The sequence below is a fragment of the Panthera leo genome, chromosome D2 (genome assembly GCF_018350215.1).
Source record: "Panthera leo isolate Ple1 chromosome D2, P.leo_Ple1_pat1.1, whole genome shotgun sequence".
Taxonomy (NCBI): Eukaryota; Metazoa; Chordata; class Mammalia; order Carnivora; family Felidae; genus Panthera; species Panthera leo.
In genome coordinates, this window is record NC_056689.1 from 62,082,092 (window position 1) to 62,106,474 (window position 24,383).

The window sequence follows — 24,383 nt, forward strand, 5'->3', positions numbered from 1 at the left end:
ACAGAGGGGGAGGGGAAGAGAGAAAGAGGGAGAGAATCTCAAGCAGGCTCCTCACTGTCAGCACAGAGCCTGATGTGGGGCTCGAACTCATGAACCATGAGATCATGACCTGAGTCAAAATCAAGAGTCAGACACATAAACTGAGCCACCCAGGTGCCCCAAGATTGTCCAATGTTGTTAACAGTCAACAAGAAATGCAAATACTATGCAGAGCAGTTGTAAGCTTTACAAAAGATGCCAGATCACTTGAAGTCAATGCAAGTGACTTAGAAAAATGCTGGAATCATATCAAAGGCAATGTTAAATCAGCATCTGGTAGGAAAAAAGAAAATTGAACAATTATAAGTGCAGGTACCTCAAAACAGAATGTTTTAAATATCAAAGGATTAAGAGGGGATTTGGGAGAAATTAATGAGGGCTTTGAATATTTCTGCTAAAGGAAGTCTTTTAAAAATAATTGGTCCTGAGTACTTAACTAAGATACAAAAAGCATTAACCATAAAAGAAATTCTGGATAAATCTTACTACATTAAAATTAAGAGCTCCTCAAAAGAAGTCATAAAGAAAGCAAGGCACAAACTTTATGTATCTTTACCCAGAATATATAAAGAATTACAAATCAATAAGAAAAAGGCAACAGTAGAAAAATAGGAAAAGCAGTGTATGCGAACAGGCCTTTCTCAGAAGGGGAAACACAAATGATGACTAAACTTGAAAAAAATGCTCAATCTTATTTTATAAGCAGGGAAATTAAATGTATTGCCACCTTGAGACATTGTTTTTCTATTTCTAGAGGGAAAAATGTTAAGATGTTTGTATTACTTATCTATTGCTTCCTTATAAATTACCACTAATCTGGGAGCTTAATACACATTATTTCATGATTTCAGTGGATAGGAATCTAGGAATAGCTTGTTTGGGGCCTCTGATCAAGGATGCCTGGTGACACAAAGCAATGGTGAGGATGTAGAGCAGTGGAAACTGATCTTTGGAAAATCATTTTACATTCTCTTACAAAGCTGAACATGTATATATCTTCAAGGTGCAGCAATCCCACCTGTAGTTCTGGATGCCGGGAAGACTTGTATTTGGGGACTTGGGAACACGTGTGAGAATGTTCATGGCAACACTGTTGATAAAAACAAAATCCTGGACACAATCCAAATGCCCACTGAAGGAGAATTGTGGAATTCTTATCCAACAGAATATCAGATGAAATACATGTACAGAAATGCACAATGACATCAGTAATCTTAGATCCATCATGTTGAATAAAACAAGTACGTCAAAGAAAACTAGGTGTGCTGGGACGTATTTTTATAAAGCTCAAAGCAAAGCAAAATTAAGTGATAGATGTATAATAAAACTATGTGAAAAAAGTCTAGGGAATGACAAAAACAGAATTCAGAAGGTGCTTATGTTGGCTGATGGTGGCAGTTGTGTAGGTACAGGGATGGGATGGAGAAGGGAGTACATTGATGATGTTCTATTTCATAAATTGGGTGATGGGTTCATCATGAGCATTCATTTTATTAATATGCTGTACAGTTATATATGCTATATGTTCTTTTGTTACATAATAAAAAATTTTTAAATGTTGTACTGCAGAAGTCAGATATATGAGGGAAGTCAAATTGTACTATAATGTTGTTAGCTATGTGAAAGAAATCTAATAATTTTTTAAAAGTTTATGTGAGTAATCTCTATAACCAACATGGGGCTCGAACTTGTGAACTCAAGAATTGCATGCTTTTCTGACTGACCAGCCAGGTGCCCCCCAAAACCCAATAATTTTAATTGATCCAGTAAGTGTACATTGTTATAATTAAAATGCAAATTTTAGGGGTGCCTGGGTGGCTCAGTCAGTTGGGCATCCAACTTTGGCTCAGGCCATGATCTTGCAGTTGGTGGGTTCAAGCCCCACATTGGGCTCTGTGATGACAGCTCAGAGCCTGGAGCTGTGTCAAATTATGTATTCCCCGCTCATGTTCTGTCTCTCTCTGTCAAAAATGGATAAACATTAAAATACAAATTTTTAAATTATAAAACAAAATACTAAATAAAAAATTAAAGTTTATTTATTTTGAGAGAGAGAGATGGGGGGAGGGACAGAGATAGATAGATAGATAGATAGACAGATAGATAGTTAGATATAGAATCCCAAGCAGGCTCTGTACCATCAGTGCAGATCCTTATGTGGGACTTGAACCCACCAACTGCGAGATCATGACTTGAGCTGAAATCAAGAGTCAGGAATTTAACCAACTGAGCCACTCAGGCACCCCTAAAGAAATTCTTAACACAAATTTTAGATCATTTTTTTCAAGGAAAAAAATTTCAAACTTTTCCCCTTAGTATTTATTACGAAAATTGGTCACATTTTCAATGGATGGACTTTAAGTGGTTTTATCTATTAAATTTGTTCTTTGGTAGTGAGGCCCTTCTCTAATTCATGAATGTAAATATTATTTCTACAACTATTATTCCCACTAAGATCCATCTGAAATATTTCCCTCTCTACAGTCCACCAAATAAATATTGTCTCTAGTTTTGAACCTACCCACACACCACACTCTATTCCTAACACCTCTTTGGGGACCTGGCCAAACTCTGTCTTATTTTGTGACTTAGTTATTCGTTTTTCCTGTGCTGAAAAGTGAGCTCCTTGAAGTTTAGACCTTATTTATCTTTGTATGAAACTAGCACAATCATATGCATAGTACTGGCACTAAATAAAAATTTAGTGAACTTGAATTTTTCTAGATGTGTTTCACTATAGGGGTTAAGAGAAGTCAATACCATCATTACTTAATAAGTGCAAAATTTTCACATACATTACATTGTGAAGTAAGGTGAAGGGTAAAACAAGCCAACATTCTTGGTGATGAAGTTCAGGCTGGTCTAAGCAATTATATACTCTGTCCAGGACTTCACAAACATATATTTGCATTTGAGAACAAAACCTGTTGCAAAGAAATCTTTCAAGAAAGTTTGTGTTGCTTATATCAGAAAACACCAGAAGCATTTTTCCTATTATTACCAAAATGGTGAAGGTTAGTGCATGCAGATTTCTCATATGCCTCATAAAACACTTAATCATCTAAATCCGGAGCCGAGAACCACTGTGTAACCAAGTAGTTTCCTGCTTATAAGGAACTCAGCTGTGTAATTCTGTTTCATCCCCAGATCCAGCATCTCCCATCCTGTCTAGGGGGCTTTACCACTTCATGACATCATAAACAAGACAGGTGCAGAGTTCAGTTTAGCTGACACTTTCGTTATAAAGCTAATAAACAAGAAAGCCCCAAGGTATCAGCCATTGTTTTTTCCTTTCCTAAAGCTAGATAGAAATGTAATATGTATACAGAGTTTCTAATTTATTTTCCTACTAACGAAAAGAGGCATTTCTAGATAAATTAGTGTTCTGGAGTTGCCTTTATACAAAGAGGGAAACAGGTTTGCTTAAGATTTTAAATTTGGCTTTAGTCTTTTGTTAAACATTATGGATGTGGGTGGGAAGATGGAAAAAGAACTAAAAGCAAACAAACAGGCAAAAATAATGCATTATTTTAATTGTAGAAAAGAGTTATGTGTGCAATTAGAATTCTTGTGTTTAAGGAGGCTGTTTAAAAAGTCCACACATAGTTTAAGAGTTATGCTTGCATTTTCATGTGTCTGTGTGCACATGCACATACAGAGCTTCAGAGTCAATTAATATGAATACAGTTGCGAGCCTTATGAATTCAAAAAAGTATTTGAAACCACTTGCACTATCAGAAAGCCACTATAAACATTTTACTAAGAGATTGAGGTTGTATATCAAGTATTTTCCTGAGTTATACACAATATACATGTTGAAAACATTTCACTCAAAGGTATGTGGTTTATAGGACCAGCTAGCTCATTAAGGTGAATTATACAAGCTCAGCTACCTGGGAGTTGTTACCCACTGATCTAATTCAAGTAAAAGTTCTCAACATAAATATATCTCACCTCTGTTGATGTGTATTATTAAAATATGATGGATATAGTTTGCTGTCAATATACTTTGCTGACAAGCAACAAAATTATTGAGCATCTAGAATGAGTAGAACACAATAGCAGGTATGAGGGACATATAGAAAGATCCATCATAGTTCTGACCTTAAAGGCTCATAAGGCAACTGGAGAGAAAGAATGGATTCATATGGATTAAATACTGAAGTAATAGAACTGATATCTTGACATTTTGGAAAAGAGATTTTCTGTATATTCTCTGAGGTTGGTTCTCTCAGAAGTAGTGAGTGGGGCATTTAAAGAAAAAAGAATCAACTTCATCTTGAACCCATTGGGTGAGCTAGAGTGAAGACAAGGTGGTAGTGTCTCTTTCTTTGGAGTACATGGTATTCAAGCATCCCAGTGAGTGGCTTTCACCCTGGTGGGTATAGATAAGCGTGTGACTTTGGATCAGGAGCAAAGCTGCCTGATTCACATGAATTAGCCAGTTCATGGGGTGAAGCGATTATTTGCAATGCTCGCCCAAACAAATTGATGAATCCAGGGTGAACAGAATCAATGCACTGGCATTTGCCAAGCACAGATTCAGATCAAAACAGAATAAATTAGTTCCTCTTAGTCAGTTATTGCCTCAAGTAGGCGAGCTGAGGAAAAAGAGGTGTTAAGGTGCACATTGAATGTGAACTACCTTCTGTTTTCAGCTGAAGATGCAGAGCCAAAGACAGGGAATGTAAACAGACAGTGAATATGAAATTGTAGCTCGGTAGGGAAAGGAGTTCTGTGAGCAACTCAATTTCTTCCTCTGAATTGTACCCAGAATAGCGCTGACTCCTATTTGCATAGACTGTTCAGAATGCAGACTTTTAATTCGTTGTCAGATAAAATACAAAGACCTGAAGTCTGAGTGACTTCGTGTCTGGAGTTTCCAATCTGGGGTTACAGACTGTCACCATGTAATGACAGCATTATTTGAAGCTAATACTGTAATTAATTTCTTACCACTCTACTCAGCCAATATTAACAATGAACCATACTGTTATCCGGCACACCTTAGCGGAGAGTTCTTGTAGCAAAAGAATCCATAACCGTGTCTGACAGTCTGTCCAACTGGGAGAATTGGATGTCTAGCAAGGGAATATTTCAGGGATGGACATAATATGGTTTATGCTTGCAAGTTGTGCTCAGCCAGAGAGAAAGCTAGTCTCCTGATGTTAATAGTCTGGCTTTTTCCAGTATAGCTGTTCACAAAATAATTTAGAGAGTGAGGCATGCTACAAAGTAATATTGATGTACATTATGAACAAACTCTGTATAAAGAAATGCCAACCTGAAGATGCAATCTTTTGTTGGTGGGGAAATAATAAACTATTTATGATTTTCTTATGATGTTTCACTGACATATGGTGCTTCTAACCCAGTGACAAATTAATTGACTTGGTTTAAAAAGAAATGGATGCAGCTTAACGAAGAAGGACAGGATATGTATCACAAGGCAGCTGGTTCTGCCACTGCTGGCTTATGGAGACAATATACATGGGACAGCTAATGAGTCTCTCTGTTGCATAAGATAGATTCTCTTTATAATAGAATTGCACGCTTTGTCTCTAAATGGGGTTATTATACACACCATTGCACAATGTTTGAAGAGCTTGGTTGGCCCTTGTAGAGGGTTAGGAGAGAAATAAATTGGAAAACAATCGTACTTAAGACCTTCAATCCATCAAACACTCCATATTTATCTAAATTACCAGCATGCTCTCCCAAAATACAAATCTGTATGATACACACAGCTAGAATATTAATGCTGACCAGCCTTCACTCTGCTTTCATCCGTTAGGTTTTCCATTGTAAACACAGACCAAAATTCATGCACGTTGAAGCCGGGTAATGCATTTTAGCCAGTACCCCCCACTCCTTTTCCCTCTGCTCTTCCTAGTTCCACTCTCTTGGTCCCTGAAGTTTCATTTGGGATTCTCTCCACCCACCATGAACACACATGCATCACTTGGCCTGGGTTATTTAACTCTTAGAACTTTTCGACTTTGAATACGCCAACAGTTTTAATGGTAATTCACTCTGCTTCTTCACTTTTCTCCACACTTATGGGTTCTCACTGTTCAGTCACTGAGTTATTTCTTTAGAATAAATCCATTTCAATTCCTTTTGCAGCCTTGAAAACACCCCAGGAAGTGGTGGTAGGAGAAGGCAGGATAAATGGCAGCATCATTCACTCTGTATGTGAAGATTACACACCTATTAGAGGGTGTGGGCAGAGCCCATTCAGCTGGTGTAGGTCCAGAGAGCAGGGAGCTGAGTCAGGCTCTTACCTCGATGTGCTCTAACTTGGCTCTGAACCTGATTTCACCTTCTGGCTCCATTCTTCTACTGATAGTATCATGAAGCCCTTAGGAATTATGCAGCATGATTTCATCCAAATTCTTTCAGCGTTATAACATATCTTGAAGCCCCACAGGAGGCATCACATGGAAAAAGTGATTCATGAGTATATCATGAGTAGATTTTTGATTTATCACACTTTGGTCTTAAGGATACACCGTTCATTCCTGTTGACCTTGGGATGCTCACTTATGAGACTAGATAACAATATTTGCTTCTTCCAGCCTTTCTCCTCTGTGTCTCTGTCCTCCCTGCCAAGAGCAGTTGAAAAGTGTTACACCTGGGAAACATTCTAAGGTTCTTGGAGTAAGACTATCTTTTCAGTTTAAGATGCTATTATATCCCAAACCAGATTGCTTCCTCCTTGTCATTGTGGGGTTCTTTTCAAGTCTACCTGTAATTTGGTACAGAGGAAGGGGAGCTGAAACAAATGGACGAAACAGTTTCATGGGCTTCTCCACATATTTATTACCCTCTCCAAATTGAATCTTGAAGCCTTGTCAGAAGTGTTATTTTTCCAACAGAACACGCATTAAGTGGCTATAACAAATAAACTCACCTCCTGACATATTTCCCATTGCTTGCTACATCCATTTACTGGGAAGATTATATTGTAAGGTGTGATGGGAGGTGTTGTTCAACAAAGGAAAATCACCACTTTGTAATTCTATTTGTTCAAGTTTTTTTCTTTTGCGTGGGATTTTGGATTTACTTGTCATTTCTGGAATTATTTTTTAAATGGTGAGTATTATATTTCGATACATGTTTCTCCAGAATTTATTCCATCCAACTAATTCTTTTTTTTTAATGTTTATTTATTTGTTTATTTTTGAAGGAGAGAGACAGGGCATGAGTGGGGGAGGGGCAGAGAGAGAGGGAGACACAGAATCCAAAGCAGGCTCCAGGCTCTGAGCCATCAGCCCAGAGCCCGATGCGGGGCTCGAACTCACAAACTGTGAGATAATGACCTGAGCCAAAGTGGGATGCTTAACTGACTGAGCCACCCAGGTGCCCCACCATCCAACTAATTCTTAAGTTACATACATTCTTTTGAAAGTAGAGTCATGTTTTTTTGTGAGCAAATTTCTATAATTTGGCCAGGGGGAAAGGAAAATCCAAAGCAAATGGTAACAATGAGTAGTTAATGAATGTTCTTTTACCGATTTTTTTTTAATGACTCTCATGTTCTCTGTCAAAAACAGATTATTTGATGGCAATGCTAAGAAGACTTAGCTCCAGGTAGAAATTAGTTTCCATTTGCCTGGATGTGTCATTTATTGAGAGGGCTTTTACTTATATTTTTTTCCTTTAACACAATTACCTTAGGGAAATAAATATGTACAGAGACAAATGAGTAGACACACTAGTCTTTATCAATGTTTGTTCAAATTATTGCGGTTTAGAGAAATGGGAATCTGGAACTGAGATGCCTAGGAAATAAATCTTGCCTTGTATGTAGTATCTTTAGTTCAAGAATCTGAAAACACATTACAAGCAATTAAACTTTAGGGTACAAATGGGAATTCTATATTGTTTGTTGGTTAAATTTAATTACAAAATTATGATTTGCTTTGGGTGCCTAGGAAGCCCGTTCTTTCTACAAATGTGCACATCCTAGTTTTCATGGCTTTTTACCTATTCTCTCAAACCACTTCCAGGGTTCTGTTCTTCCCATGTTATATTGCTTAAAAGACTCAGTTTCCTTACTTCCTCCTTCTGATTTTTTTCCAGCCTCTGTGACTTTTGCTCCCCAAATGTTCTTGCAACCTCTCTAAGGTCAGTGGTATCATCCTAACAGCCCTCCCCCAAGGCCCTTTTCAGTCCCTCTCAGGTTTTTTCTTTAGCCCATCTGATATCATTGACCCATCAAATCATGCCTCCCTTTAAAAAAAAATTTTTTTTAACGTTTATTTATTTTTGAGACAGGGAGAGACAGCATGAACGGGGGAGGGTCAGAGAGAGAGGGAGACACAGAATCCGAAACAGGCTCCAGGCTCTGAGCTGTCAGCACAGAGCCCGACGCGGGGCTTGAACTCACGGACCGTGAGATCAAGACCTGAGCCGAAGTCGGACCGACTGAGCCACCCAGGCGCCCCAGATGCCTCCCTTTTTAAACGCTGCCATTTCTTGCTTGGGGGACGTTTGGTTACTCTCCTTTGTTCCTTTTCTCTGTGTCTTTCTTCCTTACCTCCCCTGATATGCTGGATTTCCCAAAGACCTCAAGTTCCTGGCCACCCCAGAGGCCATCCTTGGTTGGTGGAGCTGCTCTCATGACTGTAGCCATAACCCACCACCAGTTCCAGTCTGCTCTTCAGTTCAAACTCTGGGACCTCATTTTCAACTCCTCTTGTTGATATCCCACTGTATCTCAAGCTCAATATATCCGGACCCCACTGATAATCAGGAGACAATGTGGGGACAATTCCCTCCCTCCTTCCCCACTCCTTCTTTCCTAGCCTCCCTGCCTCCATCACCATCACCCTCCAGCCCCCAGAGTATCCATGTTAGAAGCCTTGGAGTCTTCTTGGCCCTGCTCCTTCCTTCCTCACTTGTCTGATTTTTCACCAAATCCCACTGATTCTACTTCGGGAATGTCTTCATATCTACTTCCTTTCCAACCTAGTTGCCTTAGGTCCATCTGTTTTCATCTTCTCCTTATCCTGGTACACTGAGTAGTCTCTTCACTTTGTTCTCTGCCTTCCTGCTGGAGCTTTTCCTCTGAAGACAAACCCAGGCATGGCTTATCCTTTCCCAGACCATACAGCCTGGAACGTACCTGAGCCCAGCCTATTCTCTCCACTACTTCCTCCTGTGCACCTACTGAACTAGACTCACTTCTCCCTTGTCCTAACTCTGGACTTTGGCCTAAAAAGCTTTTCTTTTCTCCCTTCGCTTGGGGAAAACTACTACTCATTCTTCAAGCAACAAGTCAAATGACATTTTTGTGAAACCTCCCCCACTCCCTACTTTTACTGGCCACAGCACATGCCCCAATCTTGCATCATTGCCCTTGTCTCTTGGTCATGGGATCATAAGCTTAGGTAACAGAGACTTTCCCTTCCTCATTTGCCTTATTATTTGTATCCAAATGCTGGGCACATCCTAAGCCATTGGCCAGGGTTGGCTCGATGCTCTCTTGATAGAATGTATGGTGGATGTACTCGGTGGGGCACTCTGAAGTCACCTAGGTGGCCCCACGTTCTCCTGACCGTGCTGGCAAAGGCGCTTTCTCTGTCTTGACGGGGCTGATTCTCTCCCTTGTGGGTGTGCTCTCCACCAGGAAAAAGAGAAACTGTATGTGGAACTCAAGCACATCCTGGCACGGCAGCCCGGCCCCGAGGCTGCGGAACAGCTACAGATCTACCGTCACACGCTGCGGGAGAAGACCAAGCAGCTGAAAGTAAGTGGGAGCCTCAGTGCTTTCCTGGCCAGAGGACGGCCACCTGCTGGGGACCCGGACAAGCCCTCAGTACAAGGAGCCCAGCTCCCAAATGCCACACTCCACGGAGGTTGGCCTGTTTTGTTTTTTTTTTTTCTTTTAGAATTCCAGTCCCAGGAGGAGCAGGGCACATCTCAGAGCTACCCCCCCCCCCCCCCACCCAGCATGTAGACTAATAGACCTCACAATTCTCTGTTTCCTGAAAGGAGGTGGTGAGCGAGTAAGGAAAGAGTTGGAGAGAGGGTGATGGTGACAGAATGGAAATTCGGGGGATGGGGTGTGTAGGGACCACCTCAAGATGAGGTAGAGGATGTGGTTGGTGGGGAAGAGCAGAGGAAATATTTTAACACCATCATCCACCGAAGCAGACCACTGTGCCAAAACAGGTTTTTGCAATTCCATTCCACCTGAAATAAACGTACAGAAAGCACGGGCTACTGCCCAGCCCCCAGGGCCTTCCTTCATGACCATCTCTCAAATAAGTTGCTATGAAAGGAAAGTAAAATCATTTTAGAATTCTGTTAGCATAATTTCCCTTCTCGGCGACTTAAGAACGTCAGCTGGGGAGATGGAATGTATTATTATTGCACGTGCTTTTTAAAAAGTTTTCTCAGAAACTGTGTGTTCCCATTATATTTGGAGCTTTACCTCCCAAACAAGTACTTAGATATTCTTGGCACGTCAGAGAAGTCTTATACACACGCATGCACAGAATGTAGCACACGCCAGCTGAATTCTGGAACTTACCTGCATGACAAGGGCGATGATTGTTGCCTTTCTGCCTGGGGTAAAATCGACTACTATAGTGCTAATCCCTTCACAAGTAGCACGTTTTACAAGCACATCCTTCTTCTTTAAAAAGGCAGATGAAACAGAAGTGTAATTAGAACATTAATTTTCAACTTCTCACTCACAGTGTTTATTTCACACGAGTATCCTGAGACGTAGTTTGAGTTTTGCATGAGGCATAATCTTTTGATCATTTTCACCCTTCTCAACAATTGAGTATTCCAAATAAAATAAAAGCTCCTTTTCTCACAGGTCTATCTTTATGCCACTGTCAGATAGCCACACTTAGCGCTGGGTAGTATTATATGACTCACAGGAGCTTTTTGGTATTTTTAACCGTTTAACTCAGGAAATCTAGATTTTTTTTTTGCGCTGAGGAAATATGACCCCTGGTGGAAGAGGTTCAGAGGTGGTGGTACTGAGCCTGTCTGCTAGTTTGTCCTCATTATCTGGACTCTTTTAGGAAATGCTATATTCATTGTTTGGAAACAGAACCTTGGTTCCTAATTGCTTAACTATTAGGCAGATTTTCTCCCAACATGAAAGTCTTACTCTTTAGCTCATGATAACATAGTCAGAATCATTTTCATAGAGATTAAAGGAAAGAGTTTAGAAGCAGGTAAACACTCAAAGGACAAAGATCCTCCTTTTGTGCAAATTTTTAAAATAGTGAGCAAGAGGAAAAAATAAGTCTAAGTCTGTTGCATGCCCCTTAGAATGGTAACCTTCCTTTCTTCCGTTTGATTTCTGTGAGGTGTGCCCCTAGCTCAGGAATGCTTTACATATCCTGGTCAGGTGAGTAAATGCCCACCCTTCTTGCCCAGCCAAGACCAGCAGCATCTATTGAACACCATAGTGGAAGAGGCAGGTAATCAGGGTTCCTATTACACATTCCCTGGACTCTCTTGCGTTCATATCATAGCTCCCTGCTTCTCAGGAGAAAGTGTTACTGTGCCTGGAGAAAGAAAGAACCTGTGAAGAGTCCCAAAGAGCACAGTAAAGAGGTGATAGACATTTAGCAGAACAGCAACCTAGGAAAACACAGAAATTGAATGCCTACTTAGTGGTGGTGGTGGCAGGATGATTCCAGAATAATTTTTTACCATAATCCTCAAATGAATCACTGTCCCTAGTGATGACTTCTCTGAATGCTTTTTAAAAAGGCTTTAAAAGCAATTTTATCCTGCATGCCTGGGAGTTTTTCTGTCTCTACTCACCATATTCTTGAAACACATTACACCATTCATGTGTGAGCCTCGTTGAATGTGGCCTGATACTTCTTTTAAGCAGAGGTTTTGTTAAGTTTGTCACTGGATTATGAGACTTCAGACCTCAGTCGGATTTTTACCTCGGTGCAGATCTTGAGAGCTGGCGGAAGTGCGAGGATTAGCTGTTAGACTTGGGCGTGGTTTTGTAACACTAGCCTCAGTGAGGTAAATGGCAGCAGATTAGGAAAAATGTTCAGGAAAGGATATTGTCTCACTGCATATCTTCTGTTAATGCTGCTGTTATTTGTCACATTAGGTTTTGTCTTCGGAGCTGAATATGTACGAATCACAGAGCCAAGAATATAAATATGAAATCGAGAAACTTACCAATGAACTGATGAACTTAAAGAAGAAATACCTAGCTCAGAAACGTAAAGAATACACTCAGAAGTAAGAATTAGTCAAATGTTATTCTAATTTTGTTGTGCCTATTACCTGCTGATAAGAAAATAATTGGCAGACAGTCATGGAGTCACAGAATCCACTGGGTTAAAGTCGGTAACAGGGTGAACAAATGACATTTTACAGGTCCCCCCCCTGGTTTGTGTCAGGGCAAGATGCATGTCTCATTTGATACTGAGGCCTCTCCTTAGGACCCTAACAGGGATCCATTAATATCTGCTCACTGATGGACCTAACACGGAGCAGAGGAAATGTATGTAGTCTTCCCTGCCCGCCCCCCCCGCCCCCACCGCCCCACTGTTCTTATGGTTTGGAGATAATTATGCCATGACAGTGTTTGCAAATGAGGTCACAGCCAGGCTTGTACAAACTAAAAGCATGTCCACACTTAAAACCACAGGTGATTTTGCTAAGGGGTTTAGGCTTGGTAAAGCTGTACTTTTCAATAATGCATTTTGTGCCATGATAATGATGAGCCCACGAATAACTTTTACCTATGTTTTAGATAATCTAGCTCTGAACCATCTTTATGTCTAATAACTGACTTCAGTATCTGCTGGGGGTATTGACGTGAGCTCTTATTTTTCTAGGAGATGATAATGCGATCTCAGGTTAACATTTTGGGTTTCAGGATGCCTGCATGTGGAAGAGTAAATGTTCTTTTCACTTTGTTTTCGTCATTTGCCTAATGCTAGGGTGAGAGAGTGGACTTGGATGAATCAATAGATTTGAACCTTGGTTTGGCTGAGTGGCATTACCCAACTCATCTAGTTAATTCTGTAGTACTCACATTGCGGGTTTAAGCCAAGTTTGGTGTTTCATTCACGTGGGCATTGCAGGGACATGGGGAAAGAGGTACATCCGCCTGTGATTCATTAGTGGCAAACAGCTATTTAAAGTAACTGGATGCAAATTGATTTGCCAGTAAAAATTTGCCCTTCTGGTAAATCAGAATATTCCCCTGTTCCACATTCTGATGCCAACTCCTTGGTAGAATAAAATCCTGCTAAAAATTTGAGCTAATTCCTATGGGTCTGTCTTATTGTAGGGTCTAGCAACTACCTGATACAGAATCACTGGTGGGATTTATTAAACATTCAGGTTCCCAGGCCCCATTTCCTGATGTTTGGATTCAGCAGGCTCTGGATGAGCCTTAGAAATGTGCAGTAACATCAGTCCTCAGGTGATGTCCATGCACATCTAAGCTGGAGAAGCACTGATATTAATGATGTGACTCAATGTTGGAGTGGAGACACTGGTTTTATTTTAGGACAGCAAGGTTGAGCTGGTAAGATGTCAACATGGCTAGTTCCTGTGTGAGGCATGAATCCAGCTCAGTGGCCTTCAAGCATTTCTAGTGCACACTCTTATCAGTAAAACACTTTTGAACTTGTAGCACCCCCCCCAATATATGCATATATATTAAATATATATTTATGTTAAGTTTTAAAACAAAATTTTATTTTAGAATAGTTTTATATCTCCAATATATTTTAATTTTTAATGTTTATTTATTCAATTTTTAGAGAGAGGCAGAGAGAGAGGGAGACAGAGAATCCCAAGCAGGGCATACTGAGAGAGTATGACCTGAGCTGAAATCCAAGAATTGGACGCTTAGCCAACTGAGCCACACAGGCACCCCTATTATTTTAATTTTTAAAAAGTGTTTATTTACTTTAGAGAGAGAGAGGAGAGAGAGAGGGAGGGAGAAAGTGTGAGTGAGGGAGGGGCAGAGATAGAGGGAGAGAGAGAATCCCAAGCAGACTCCGCTCTGTCAACACAGAGCCTGACGTGGGGGACTCCCATCTCATGAACCATGAGATCATGACCTGAGCTGAAGTCAAGAGTCAGATGCTTAACTGACTGAGCCACCCAGGAGTCCTTCATTTGTATATCACATGCAAAATACTATTATCACATTGTGAGTAAATATTAGTAAACTGAGATTTTGTTTTTAATTTTTAAAGACAAAATATGGGCAGAATCTGAACTACCTTCTTGGCACTTCCCTGTGGGTCATCTTACTCATTTTTGAGAGTACATGCATCTATTTTGGAGACCAGCAGTCTAGTATACACAGTTACAAATAGCTCACTTAGCTAAACAGTTAATTATCTTCCTAGAGCTGACCAACTTCCCTACCTTGGTCCTGCAGTTTGGCCTAGTCACCTTTGACCTTATTGATCCCCTTCCACCCATAGTTTTCTGGACACTGATAGTGTGTTGAGCCAACGGAAATGCCATTCTGTTGGCTCAGTCCCTCCCATTGGCACATCTACTAAAATTGCACGGCCCCCATCCATAGGTCTTTTGTAGGTATTTAATTAAAAATGAACTACAGTTAAATCAAATTAAAAATTCAGTTCCTTAGTTGCACTAGTCACATTTCAACTGCTAAATAGCCACATGGAGGTAGTGGATGCCACATCAGGCTCTAGACAGAGAGTTTTTCCATCATGGTGGAAACTTCTATTGGGTAGCACAGCTGTAGAATCTTTGTCTTTACCTGTCCTCTCCTTTCCCTAAATTGCTCACTTGTAGCCATTCTGCCCTGGTTAGGGTGCCATTGGCAATTACATTTAGTTGGGGATCCATAAACTGGAAGTAGACAGAGAGAGGGGTTCATAGGAGAAGAGCAAAAGTATTCAAGGGCTGAATGAAAGTTTACTGAGGCAAGAACAAGAGTGCTGAGATGGTGTGGACTGGAAGGGAGAAGGCTGAGGGAGCCATTGTGCTGGTCTGTAAATGCATTACAAAGGCAATATAAAGGAGACATCATTCCCATCAGTCAGCTTAGAGCAAGCCAGAAGCATTATGCTTAAGTTACTTCAGAAAGGAAAACTTAGGTTATTTAAGGCAAGAGAGGGCTGGAGGAGGTGGTGCTTGCTGCATCTACCGGCAGTCAGGGGGTAGACAAGTTGCCAAGCACTTGAAGGAATCCTCTTAACTGGATCCATTCAAGGCTAAAGCTTTTGTCCTATTTATGGAGGATGATTTTTTTTTTTATAATAATGAAATCAATTCTGCTAAGAAACTGCTGGATTGATTAACCAATCTTCTTCAGGTTCTTTCCAAATGGAATAATTTAGAATAATCTCTGTGGACGTTCTCCCCACACTTGCTCTTTATAAAATAGCAACTCATGCCACTTTTGCATTTATGCCTTCTTTCATTTTTCTCAAACACCCTTTTCATCATGTTTCTATCCTGACCTGCACCCCCACCCACCTGCCTCTGACTCTCCTGTCCTGGAACCCCAGGCTGGTCTAGAGTTTGTAGAACTAGTCAGATTCTTTCCCAAAAGGTGGAATTCTCTCCTCTGAGGTAAATCACTTCCAGTTGTCAAATCTAATTGGTTTTGGTCTTAGTTATTAGCTTAACTTTTATTTTTAAAAAGGGGTTCCAAAGATGTTTTCTGTAAGACCCCTGAATTCACAATAGGGAATTTGTATAAATTTAAGGTACCTCTGCAGGAAACTTGAGTGTGTGTGTGTGTGTGTGTGTGTGTGTACACGTGTGAATGTGTGTGTATGTGTGTGTATTTAAAGGATATCTATGTAGAAGATACATTATAGATTTTAGGGCAGGACTCCCTTTATCTGTTGCCCAATGTACTATCTTATTTATCTTTCTCAGATTTTCTTGTATCTTAAACTATTTCTAATAATAATTTCTGCTTGTCTAAAGTTATAGTAAAATTTGTATTTTATAAATGTCCAAGTTTGATGAAGATACCTTACGCGTGTGGTAAATATTTATGTTTCCACTGAAAATTTGAAATAGAAAAGTTGATAAATGATGAATTCGTCATTATAACTGAGCCAAGAGAAAGATTCTTCTGATGAATCTTTGGAACTAAACAGATGTTTTATAAAACAGGAAGATGATTACAAGTTGGAAGTCTCAAGTCCATAATTGAGTTATAATGAGGTCTTATGTCCACATTTAGATCAACATTAGGAGGGCATGTTTAATTGTGTCTTTCCCTAATTTTATGTGTTATCAGCGAACACCTAATTAGATTTAAACAACCACTTTGTCTAAAACTGGAAGCTTTAATCAAAGCAGTTTTCAATGGCTAACTCACCCAGGGAACTTAGAGAACACCAAACTTAGAAAGAGGAAAAAAGATGGTAAGGAAGTTAACTTTCACCTCCTGTCTTACAGAAATAAGGACAGAATATCCATGGATAACACCCTGTCAATGGCCAAGCCAACTGGCCCTCGTTTTACTGGGGGTGGATTTCCCCTCTACAGGCCATCCAAAGTGAAGTCCTAACCTGAAGCTCCTGCCTGGGTCCAGTAGAGCAGCTCATGAAATTCTCTTTGAAACGTTTTGGAGGAATCTTTTTCAAATCCCTTGGATCACAAATATTTAGAGAAATCAGTGTTCAAATTCCAGGATGGAAAGAAATGCAAAACCATCATCGTCATGTACATAAAAGAGTGGTGACATTCTGCTTGGTCCACATGGATATTAACAGATTGTAATTATATCATTCAATTAGGCTGACACATTGCATAAAGCAGATCTTTTGTTACTACTACATTGATTGATTTGAAATGCACCCTATGTCTAGACACTCTGTATAGATGAAACTTTGGATCTGAATTTCTCTATTATAAACATTGCTGTATAGGTTTTACATTTAAAAAATATTTTTGAAATGCAGTGCATTTCTTTTTAATAAGAATCTATTTTAATTATTCCTCATTAACAAGTCATTGCATGAGGTGAGAAAAAAGGACAAACTCTCAAGTATTTAGAAAGTGTTTTGAGAATGATTTCTATGTGGAATTTCTTTTCAGGCCTGGGGTATGAAAATCTATTCCAAAGAGACATACTAATAAATACTTCATCATAAAAAATAAAAAAGAACCTTTGTAGAGATTTTGATCTTTGCTTTGGTAGAGTATGTAATTAAAGTTTAAAACTACTGTGAGAAATGTTTAACATAGGATTTGATTCAGAGGAACCAAGACTTTAAAATGACGGGTTTGGGCTGGTATCCTCTGAAGACCTTGCGTTTCTTAGACCTCCTACTTGGAGAACAGAATTATATAGGACCGGGATCTGTTTGGCTTTCAGGCTGCGTGCCAACATTTGGAGTCATTGAATCCATTGTATTTTCTTTCTGTTGAAGCCTCAATTACTTGGACGTCAGTTCAAAGTCTCCTCATTAAGGGTGCTGATTCAGTAATATTATGTGAGGACATTATGGTCATCCCCCTCACAAGAACTTGACCTCCGTGATCTTTGAAATTATAGAGGAGTAAGCAGATCAGGGTTAAGCAAGGACATTACAAGTGGATCATTCCATTTGTGCTATGGGACCAAGGTCCCCACTGCAGGGAGCAGGAAACTTAATGACTCCAGGATGCTTGTTCAGATTATACAGAGAAGTAGGATTTTAGAGGGATTGTCTACATGTCCTCAGTTCACCACCAGAAGCAGACCCAAGGAAGTTATGGCCATGAAGTGATTTATCACGAAGTGATCCCAGGAAACCCACTAATAGTGGGGAAGTGGGTCTGAGAAGGAAAGGGAATCAAGCTAGGTGCAATTTGAAGTCAGGTTCCATGGTGGGAGACTGGCTACATTTCACAGGGGGCTCTGGAGACAATGTAAAGACATCTCAGAGTTGTCCCCTTCAGGGGAAGGCAGCTGAGTATTTATAACCCTTATTCTGGTAGTCTTTGGTCAAGGACTGCTTTGGAAAGGTTCTTCTGCCTGCAGCACAGCAGGGTCCAGCAGCCTGGGGGCAGCCCTGAGACAGAGAGGGCAGTTGCTGACTATCGGCAGTGAAAATGCTAAGGGCTGGGGGTGGGAAGTGGGAGTGGGTGAGGTAGTGCCATCCTCTCTTGCTTTTCCCACAGGGTCCCAGGAGAAAAATGACAGATGGAAATCACCCTCCACTGTAGACGGTGACTCGATGATGAGGTGTGGTCATCAACTCTTTGTGTACCATATAGGAGTGTGGAGGATGAGAATGTACCCCAGAGAATTTGCCAAGAGTACCTTAGACCTAAAGAATCATGGTGGGACCATTTCCATTTTGAAAATCACTGATGTTATCTTACCTCAGGGTCATATTTTGTTTAGACAAAAGACTTTTGCAGGTAAGGTAAAGCAAGGCAGTTATTACATATGTACAACACTGGAGATTTTCCAGTCCATTCAGGGACTTTTGAAATATATCTATTGTCAACCTCCTACTGAGTCCTTGGGTGGCTATGAGAGGTTCACTTTTTTTTTTAATAAAATTTTTTAAATATTTATTTATTTTTGAGAGAGAAAGAACACGAGTGGGGGAGTGGCAGAAAGAGAGGGAGACACAGAATCCAAAGCAGACTCCAAGCTCTGAGCTGTCAATACAGAGCCTGACGCAGGGCTCGAACTCACAAACCATGAGATCATGACCTGAGCTGAAGTTGGACGCTTAACCAACTGAGCCACCCCGGTGACCCTATGAGAAATTCACTTCCCTAGGGAAAAGGGATCTGTGATTCTTGATGTATCCTATTATGGTATAGATGGGTTCAAGTTCTGGCTCATCATAACAATAATTTGTTTTAAGGATTAAATGAATTAATGTATGGATAAGATTAGAACAATGTCAGGCACATAGTAACTGTTCAGTAAATATCTGCCATTATTATTATTACATGGTGATAACTTATGTTTTGAAATTAAAGAATAAGAATTGTCACATGATACTAATAATAACAGATAACACTATAATATTGGGATAAAGTTAGATTTGGTAATGTGATTTATAGTTGAATATCTTGTGGAAATGCCACATTGAGTACCTCATGAAAAGTTCTGTATATATATATATATTTTGTAATTGTGATTTGGGGACAGATCTTTCACCTTCAGAAGTCAGAGCGTCCAGAAGGAAAGACCCTGGTGGCCTCTAGCTGCCATCTTCTTGTTTTTCTCCATGGGGAGGAGAAGGGTGGTCAGCCTCTGTGGATGACTGAGGTCCCATGAGCCAAGATGGCGTGCGCTCCAAGAGATGACACAGCGACTCTATAGGCTCCATAGGCTTATGTTCAAATGGAGGAGGAGTAAATTAAGACTTGAAAAGGTGGAAGATACTGCCGCTGCTTCTCATTTACTGCACACCCTGACAGCCCAGGGTATTATAAGCAATAACTACTTAGGTGCAGGTATTACCAGCATAGCCACAGTACAAAAATGAGTCATTAAAAACACTGAGATTTGCAAATCATTAAAGATAACTGTGAACTCACAGTGGGCTGAGGTGCTTTTAAAATCACAAATTTGAACTGCATTGTAAAACAACATTAGGAGATTGTACAGTAGCATCATTTTATCCTGGGGTTTTCAGAGTTTCAGAAAGGAGTCATGTTGCTAAACCAGCTATTGACTCTCTACTGGGCTGATGGGGGAACTGGTAGGGTTTCTCTGTGGATAGAGAGAGACATGATAAAATGGACTCCCTGGTCATTATTTGCTGATCATAGCATCTCAACGACTGCTCTTATAGACAGATTTTTATTGTGCTTACCTCTAAAGAAATTGCCCAGAGCAAAGGTTTGTTGCTGTGACAAGCCATAGAGATGGAGGTAGTTATGCTAAGAGAAGGCAGCAGCAACTCTCCGATCATGGGCTGTAATTTTGCTGTAAAAATTTATCCAGGGTTGATAATTATCGTTTGATCTCTTGGCTTGCTCAGCCAGATTCTGAAGGTTGACCTAGGCCAAGATACCCATAGGAAAACACTATATAATGAATTTTGAGCAATGTGGCATTTCAGAGCCTGGGCTATTTGAGGAAAGATACTAGGTCTCTTAGTAAACATAATCAGTTATACGGAGATCTGGCTGGAATAGGATCAAAGGGAGGGCATTTTAAAATATTAAAATGGTAAAATAGTTTAAAAATATATGTCACTATTTTCTTTGTGGTGGATAGGAAGTATTTTTATGGCATTATCCATTTTTAACTCCTAATTCAATGCTGTTTTAGTATACCATTTCTCGTATCTATTATTTAAAAGTTCCATTAGGATTTTGAGACCCATTAGAATTTTATAACAGTGTTAAATGTGGTATCAACAGGGTACCATTTTTCTTTTTTATAAGGAAAGATAGATTTTTCCCCTTTATTTTAAAGTACCTGATTGAAAATATGGGTAGAAAATTAGAAGATACTAATGAGCAAAAAGAAGAAAAGAGCATCAATAATCCCACCATCTACTGATATCTGTTGTTTCCTGGGGCCAATGCTCCGCTCAGGGAGCATCATTTACATGGGTTGGCTGTTGCATTTGTTCATGCCCACCATTTGTTCTGATTGGTTGGTACTTATCATTCCCAACCATTAAATGTTTTGAATATTACCTCTGAAATACTACTGTTTTAGGATCTTGAGTGTACCTTTCTGGACTTTTAAAATAAGTTACATAAATATATATTTTGTTTTTAAAAACTGAAGATGTAATTGAGATATATAATTTACATATAATAAAAGCATTTGGTTCAAGTGTGAAGTTTAGTGGTTTTGACAAGTGCATATACCCAAACAACTGCTGCCACAATCATCACCTTCCAAGAATGCCCTTGTGTCCCTTAGCAGTCAATATTCACAGCTGCCACCCCACCTAAGCAACAATGGATCTGTTTTTCATCATTATATATTTGTTATATCTTTCTTAGAGTTTCATATAAATGGAATCATACACTATACACTCTTTTGTACCTGGCTTTTTTTCGTGTGGTGTGTTTTTTGAGATTCAGCCATGTTGTTGTGTATATCAATAATTCATTCATTTTTATCATTGAGTAATATTCTCTTATATTGATATAATACAATTTGTCCATTGATTTACCTGTTGATGGGAATTCAGATTGTTTCTAGTGTTTAGTTATTATGAATCAAGTTGCTATGAACATTTATGTACAAGTCTTTACATGAAAAAATATTTTCATTTCCCTTGGGTAAATGTTGAGGAATGAAATTGCTGGATCAAAAGGTAAGTGTACATTTAACATGATAAGAAACTGCTGAACTGTTTTCCTAACTTGATTGGATCATTTTACATCCCTACTAATATTGTGTATCAACTGTAATTACTCTAATCCTTGTTAATATTCAGTATTGTCAGTAGTTTTGAGCCATTCTTTTGGATATGTAGTGATATCTTATTGCGGTTTAAATTTGTATTTCCTGATAATAATATTAAGCATTTTTCATGTGCTTTTGGTCATTCGTATGTGATGTATCTTCAATCATTTATTCACTTTTTATCATATTAGATTGTAGAAGTTTTTTGTATATTCTGGATACAAAACCTTATTCAGATATATGAATTATTAATATTTTCACTCAGCTTGTGACTTATCTTTCCACCTTCTTAACGGTGTATCTTGAGGAGCAGACATTTAAAATTTAATAAGATCTGACTTATTTTTATTTTCTTATGTGGTTTGTACTTTTCTTGTCCTAAGTAATTTGTGCCTATTCCAAGATAGTAATGATTTTTAAATCTGTTTTCCTCTAGAAGTTTTAGCTTTTATGTTTATATTTATAATCCATTTATAGTTAATTTTATGTATGGTGTGAGGTTAGAGTAGAAGTTCATCTTTCTTCCATATGGATATCCAGTTGGTCAGTACCATTTACTGAAAAGACTGTCATTTTCCCATTGAATTGCCTTGGCATACTTGTAGAAAATCAATTGACTATTCAACTAGTTCTATTTATGAACTCTCTGTTCTGTTCTGTAGTTCCATATCTATTTCTCTTGGTAACAATAGCTTTATAGTAAGTCTTAAAATTAGATGGTGTAAAATCTTCAACTTTTTTCTCCTGCAGAATTATTTTTATTATTCTAGATCTTTTGCATATCTATATACAGCTTAGAATCAGCTTGTCAATTTCTACAACAAAGCCTGCTGGGAGTTTGGTTGGAATTGCCCTGAATCTATAGATTGATTTGGGGAGAATTGTCATTTTAACAATATTCAGGCTTAATCCATGAATATAGTATATGTTCTCATTTATTTAGTTTTAATTTTCTTAATTTTTTCTTTAATTTTCTTTAATTTTTTGAAAGAGACAGAGCTTAAGTGGGGGAGGGGCAGAGAGAGAGGGAGACAGAAATTTGAAGCAGACTCCCGGCTCCAAGCTGTCAGCACAGAGAACACACGATCATGACCTGAGCCAAAGTCGGATGCCCAACCGACTGAGCCACCCAGGTGCCCCTATGTAGATAGTTTTAAATTTCTTTAAAAATAGATATTGCATATATTTTGTTAAATTTATGTCTAAGTGTTTTGATTTTCTGATGCTACTATAAATGGTATTTTAGTTTTTACTTTCCATTTGTCATTGATATGTAGAAATGCAACTGATTTTTCTGTAATTGTTTACATTCTAAGATGTTACTAAATTAATTTTTTTATAGCTTTTTGGGATTATGTAAGTTATTCTATGAACATAAACATATTTTCTACAAATAAGGACCGTTTCTCTTTGTTTCCAGTCAGTATTCTTTTTATTATTTGTTTCTTTGCTCATAATTGCCATACTTGTATTAGCCAGGACTTTTAGTACAATGTTAAGTTGAAATGGTGAGAGCAGTATCTTGTCTTGTTCTTGATGTTAGCTGTAGTATACTTCAACATGAAGTATACTGTTAGCTGTAGGATTTTCACAGATGCCTTTTATTAGCTTTATTTCTTGTTTGCTAAGAGGTTTTAATCAGGCATGTATATTGAATTTCATCAACCCTTTTTTTGCATGTTGAGATAATCATGTTTTTTCCTCTGTTGTTAACATGGTAAATCACTTTGATTTTCTTTTTTTTTAATTTTTAAATTTTATTTAAATCCACATTAGTTAACATGTAGTATAGTAATGGTTTCAGGAGTAGAATTTAGTGATTCATCACTTACATATAACACCCAGTGCTCATCCTAACAGGTATCCTCCTTAATGCCCATCACCCATTTAGCCCATCCCCCTGCCCAACACTCCTCCAGAAGCCCTCAGTTCTCTGTATTTGAGTCTTTTATGGTTTGCCTCCCTCTCTCTTTTTATCTTGTTTTTCCTTCCCTTCCCCTGTGTTCATCTGTTTTTTTTCTTAAATTCCCCATATGAGTGAAATCATATAATATTTATCTTTCCATGACTGACTGACTTTGCTTAGTATAACACACTCTAGTTCCATCCATGTTGATGCAAATGGCAAGATTTAATTCTTTTTGATCACTGAGTAATATTCCATTGTGTGTATATACATCTTTGTTATCCATTCATCAGTCGATGGACATTTGGGCTCTTTCCATAACTTGGCTTTTGTTGATAAATCACTTTGATTTTCAAATGTTAAACCAATTTTGCTTTTTTTGGGGGTAAACTGTACTTTGTCATATTATCATTTTTATGTATTTATATATTATTGAATTAGACTTACTTATATTTTTTAAGGACTTTTTACAAATATGTTTATGAGTTTTATTGGGCTATAGTTTTCTTGTAGTATCTTTCTCTGATTTTGGTATTAAGAGTTTGCTGGCCTCAAAAGCTGAATTGGGAAAGCTCCTTCTCCTCTTCTTCCTGAAATACTATCTGTGGAATTGGTATTATTTCTTCCTTATATATTTGACATAATTTTCCAGTAAAGCCATCTGAAATTACAATATTTCTTGTGTGACAGTTTGAAATAGATATAAGGTTATTCAATTTTTCTCTTTTATCTTGCGTCACTTTTTATACTTTGTGTCTTTCAAAGAATTTGTGTATTTCATATAAGTTTTTGAATTTATTGACATACAATTTTTCAGAATATTCTTTTACTACTCTTAACATGGCTAAGATCTGAACAAATGTTTCATTCTGGATTTTGGTAATTTGCATTTTCTCTCCTTTTTTCTTTATGAGAGTCTAGAGTTTATCAACAAAATTTTATTGATATTTCCATAAAACCAGCTCTTTATTTCTTTAATTAGTCTCTATTGTCAGTTTTTTATTTCAATGACTTCTGCTCTATACTTAGTATTTTCTTCTAGTTACTTTGGGTTTAATTTTCTCTTGTTCTTATAGCTTCTTAAGGTAA

At 38.5% G+C, this 24,383-nt stretch overlaps 1 protein-coding gene across 3 annotated transcripts in view; it reads left to right on the forward strand.

The window, feature by feature from the left end:
- The window catches only part of CFAP58 (cilia and flagella associated protein 58), a 105,974-nt gene extending 88,630 nt beyond the window's left edge, over positions 1-17,344 (forward strand). The window contains exons 16-18 of one of the 3 annotated variants that reach the window (XM_042908664.1): positions 9,674-9,793; positions 12,146-12,279; positions 16,459-17,344. In XM_042908664.1, coding sequence (XP_042764598.1) covers positions 9,674-9,793; positions 12,146-12,279; positions 16,459-16,570 — 366 coding nt within the window. In that variant the 3' untranslated portion in view covers positions 16,571-17,344. Of the gene's footprint in view, positions 1-8,124; positions 8,149-9,673; positions 9,794-12,145; positions 12,280-16,458 lie in introns of those variants that run through there. The other 2 variants (XM_042908666.1, XM_042908667.1) reach the window with 2 other exon arrangements.
- The last annotated feature ends 7,039 nt before the right edge of the window (positions 17,345-24,383 follow it).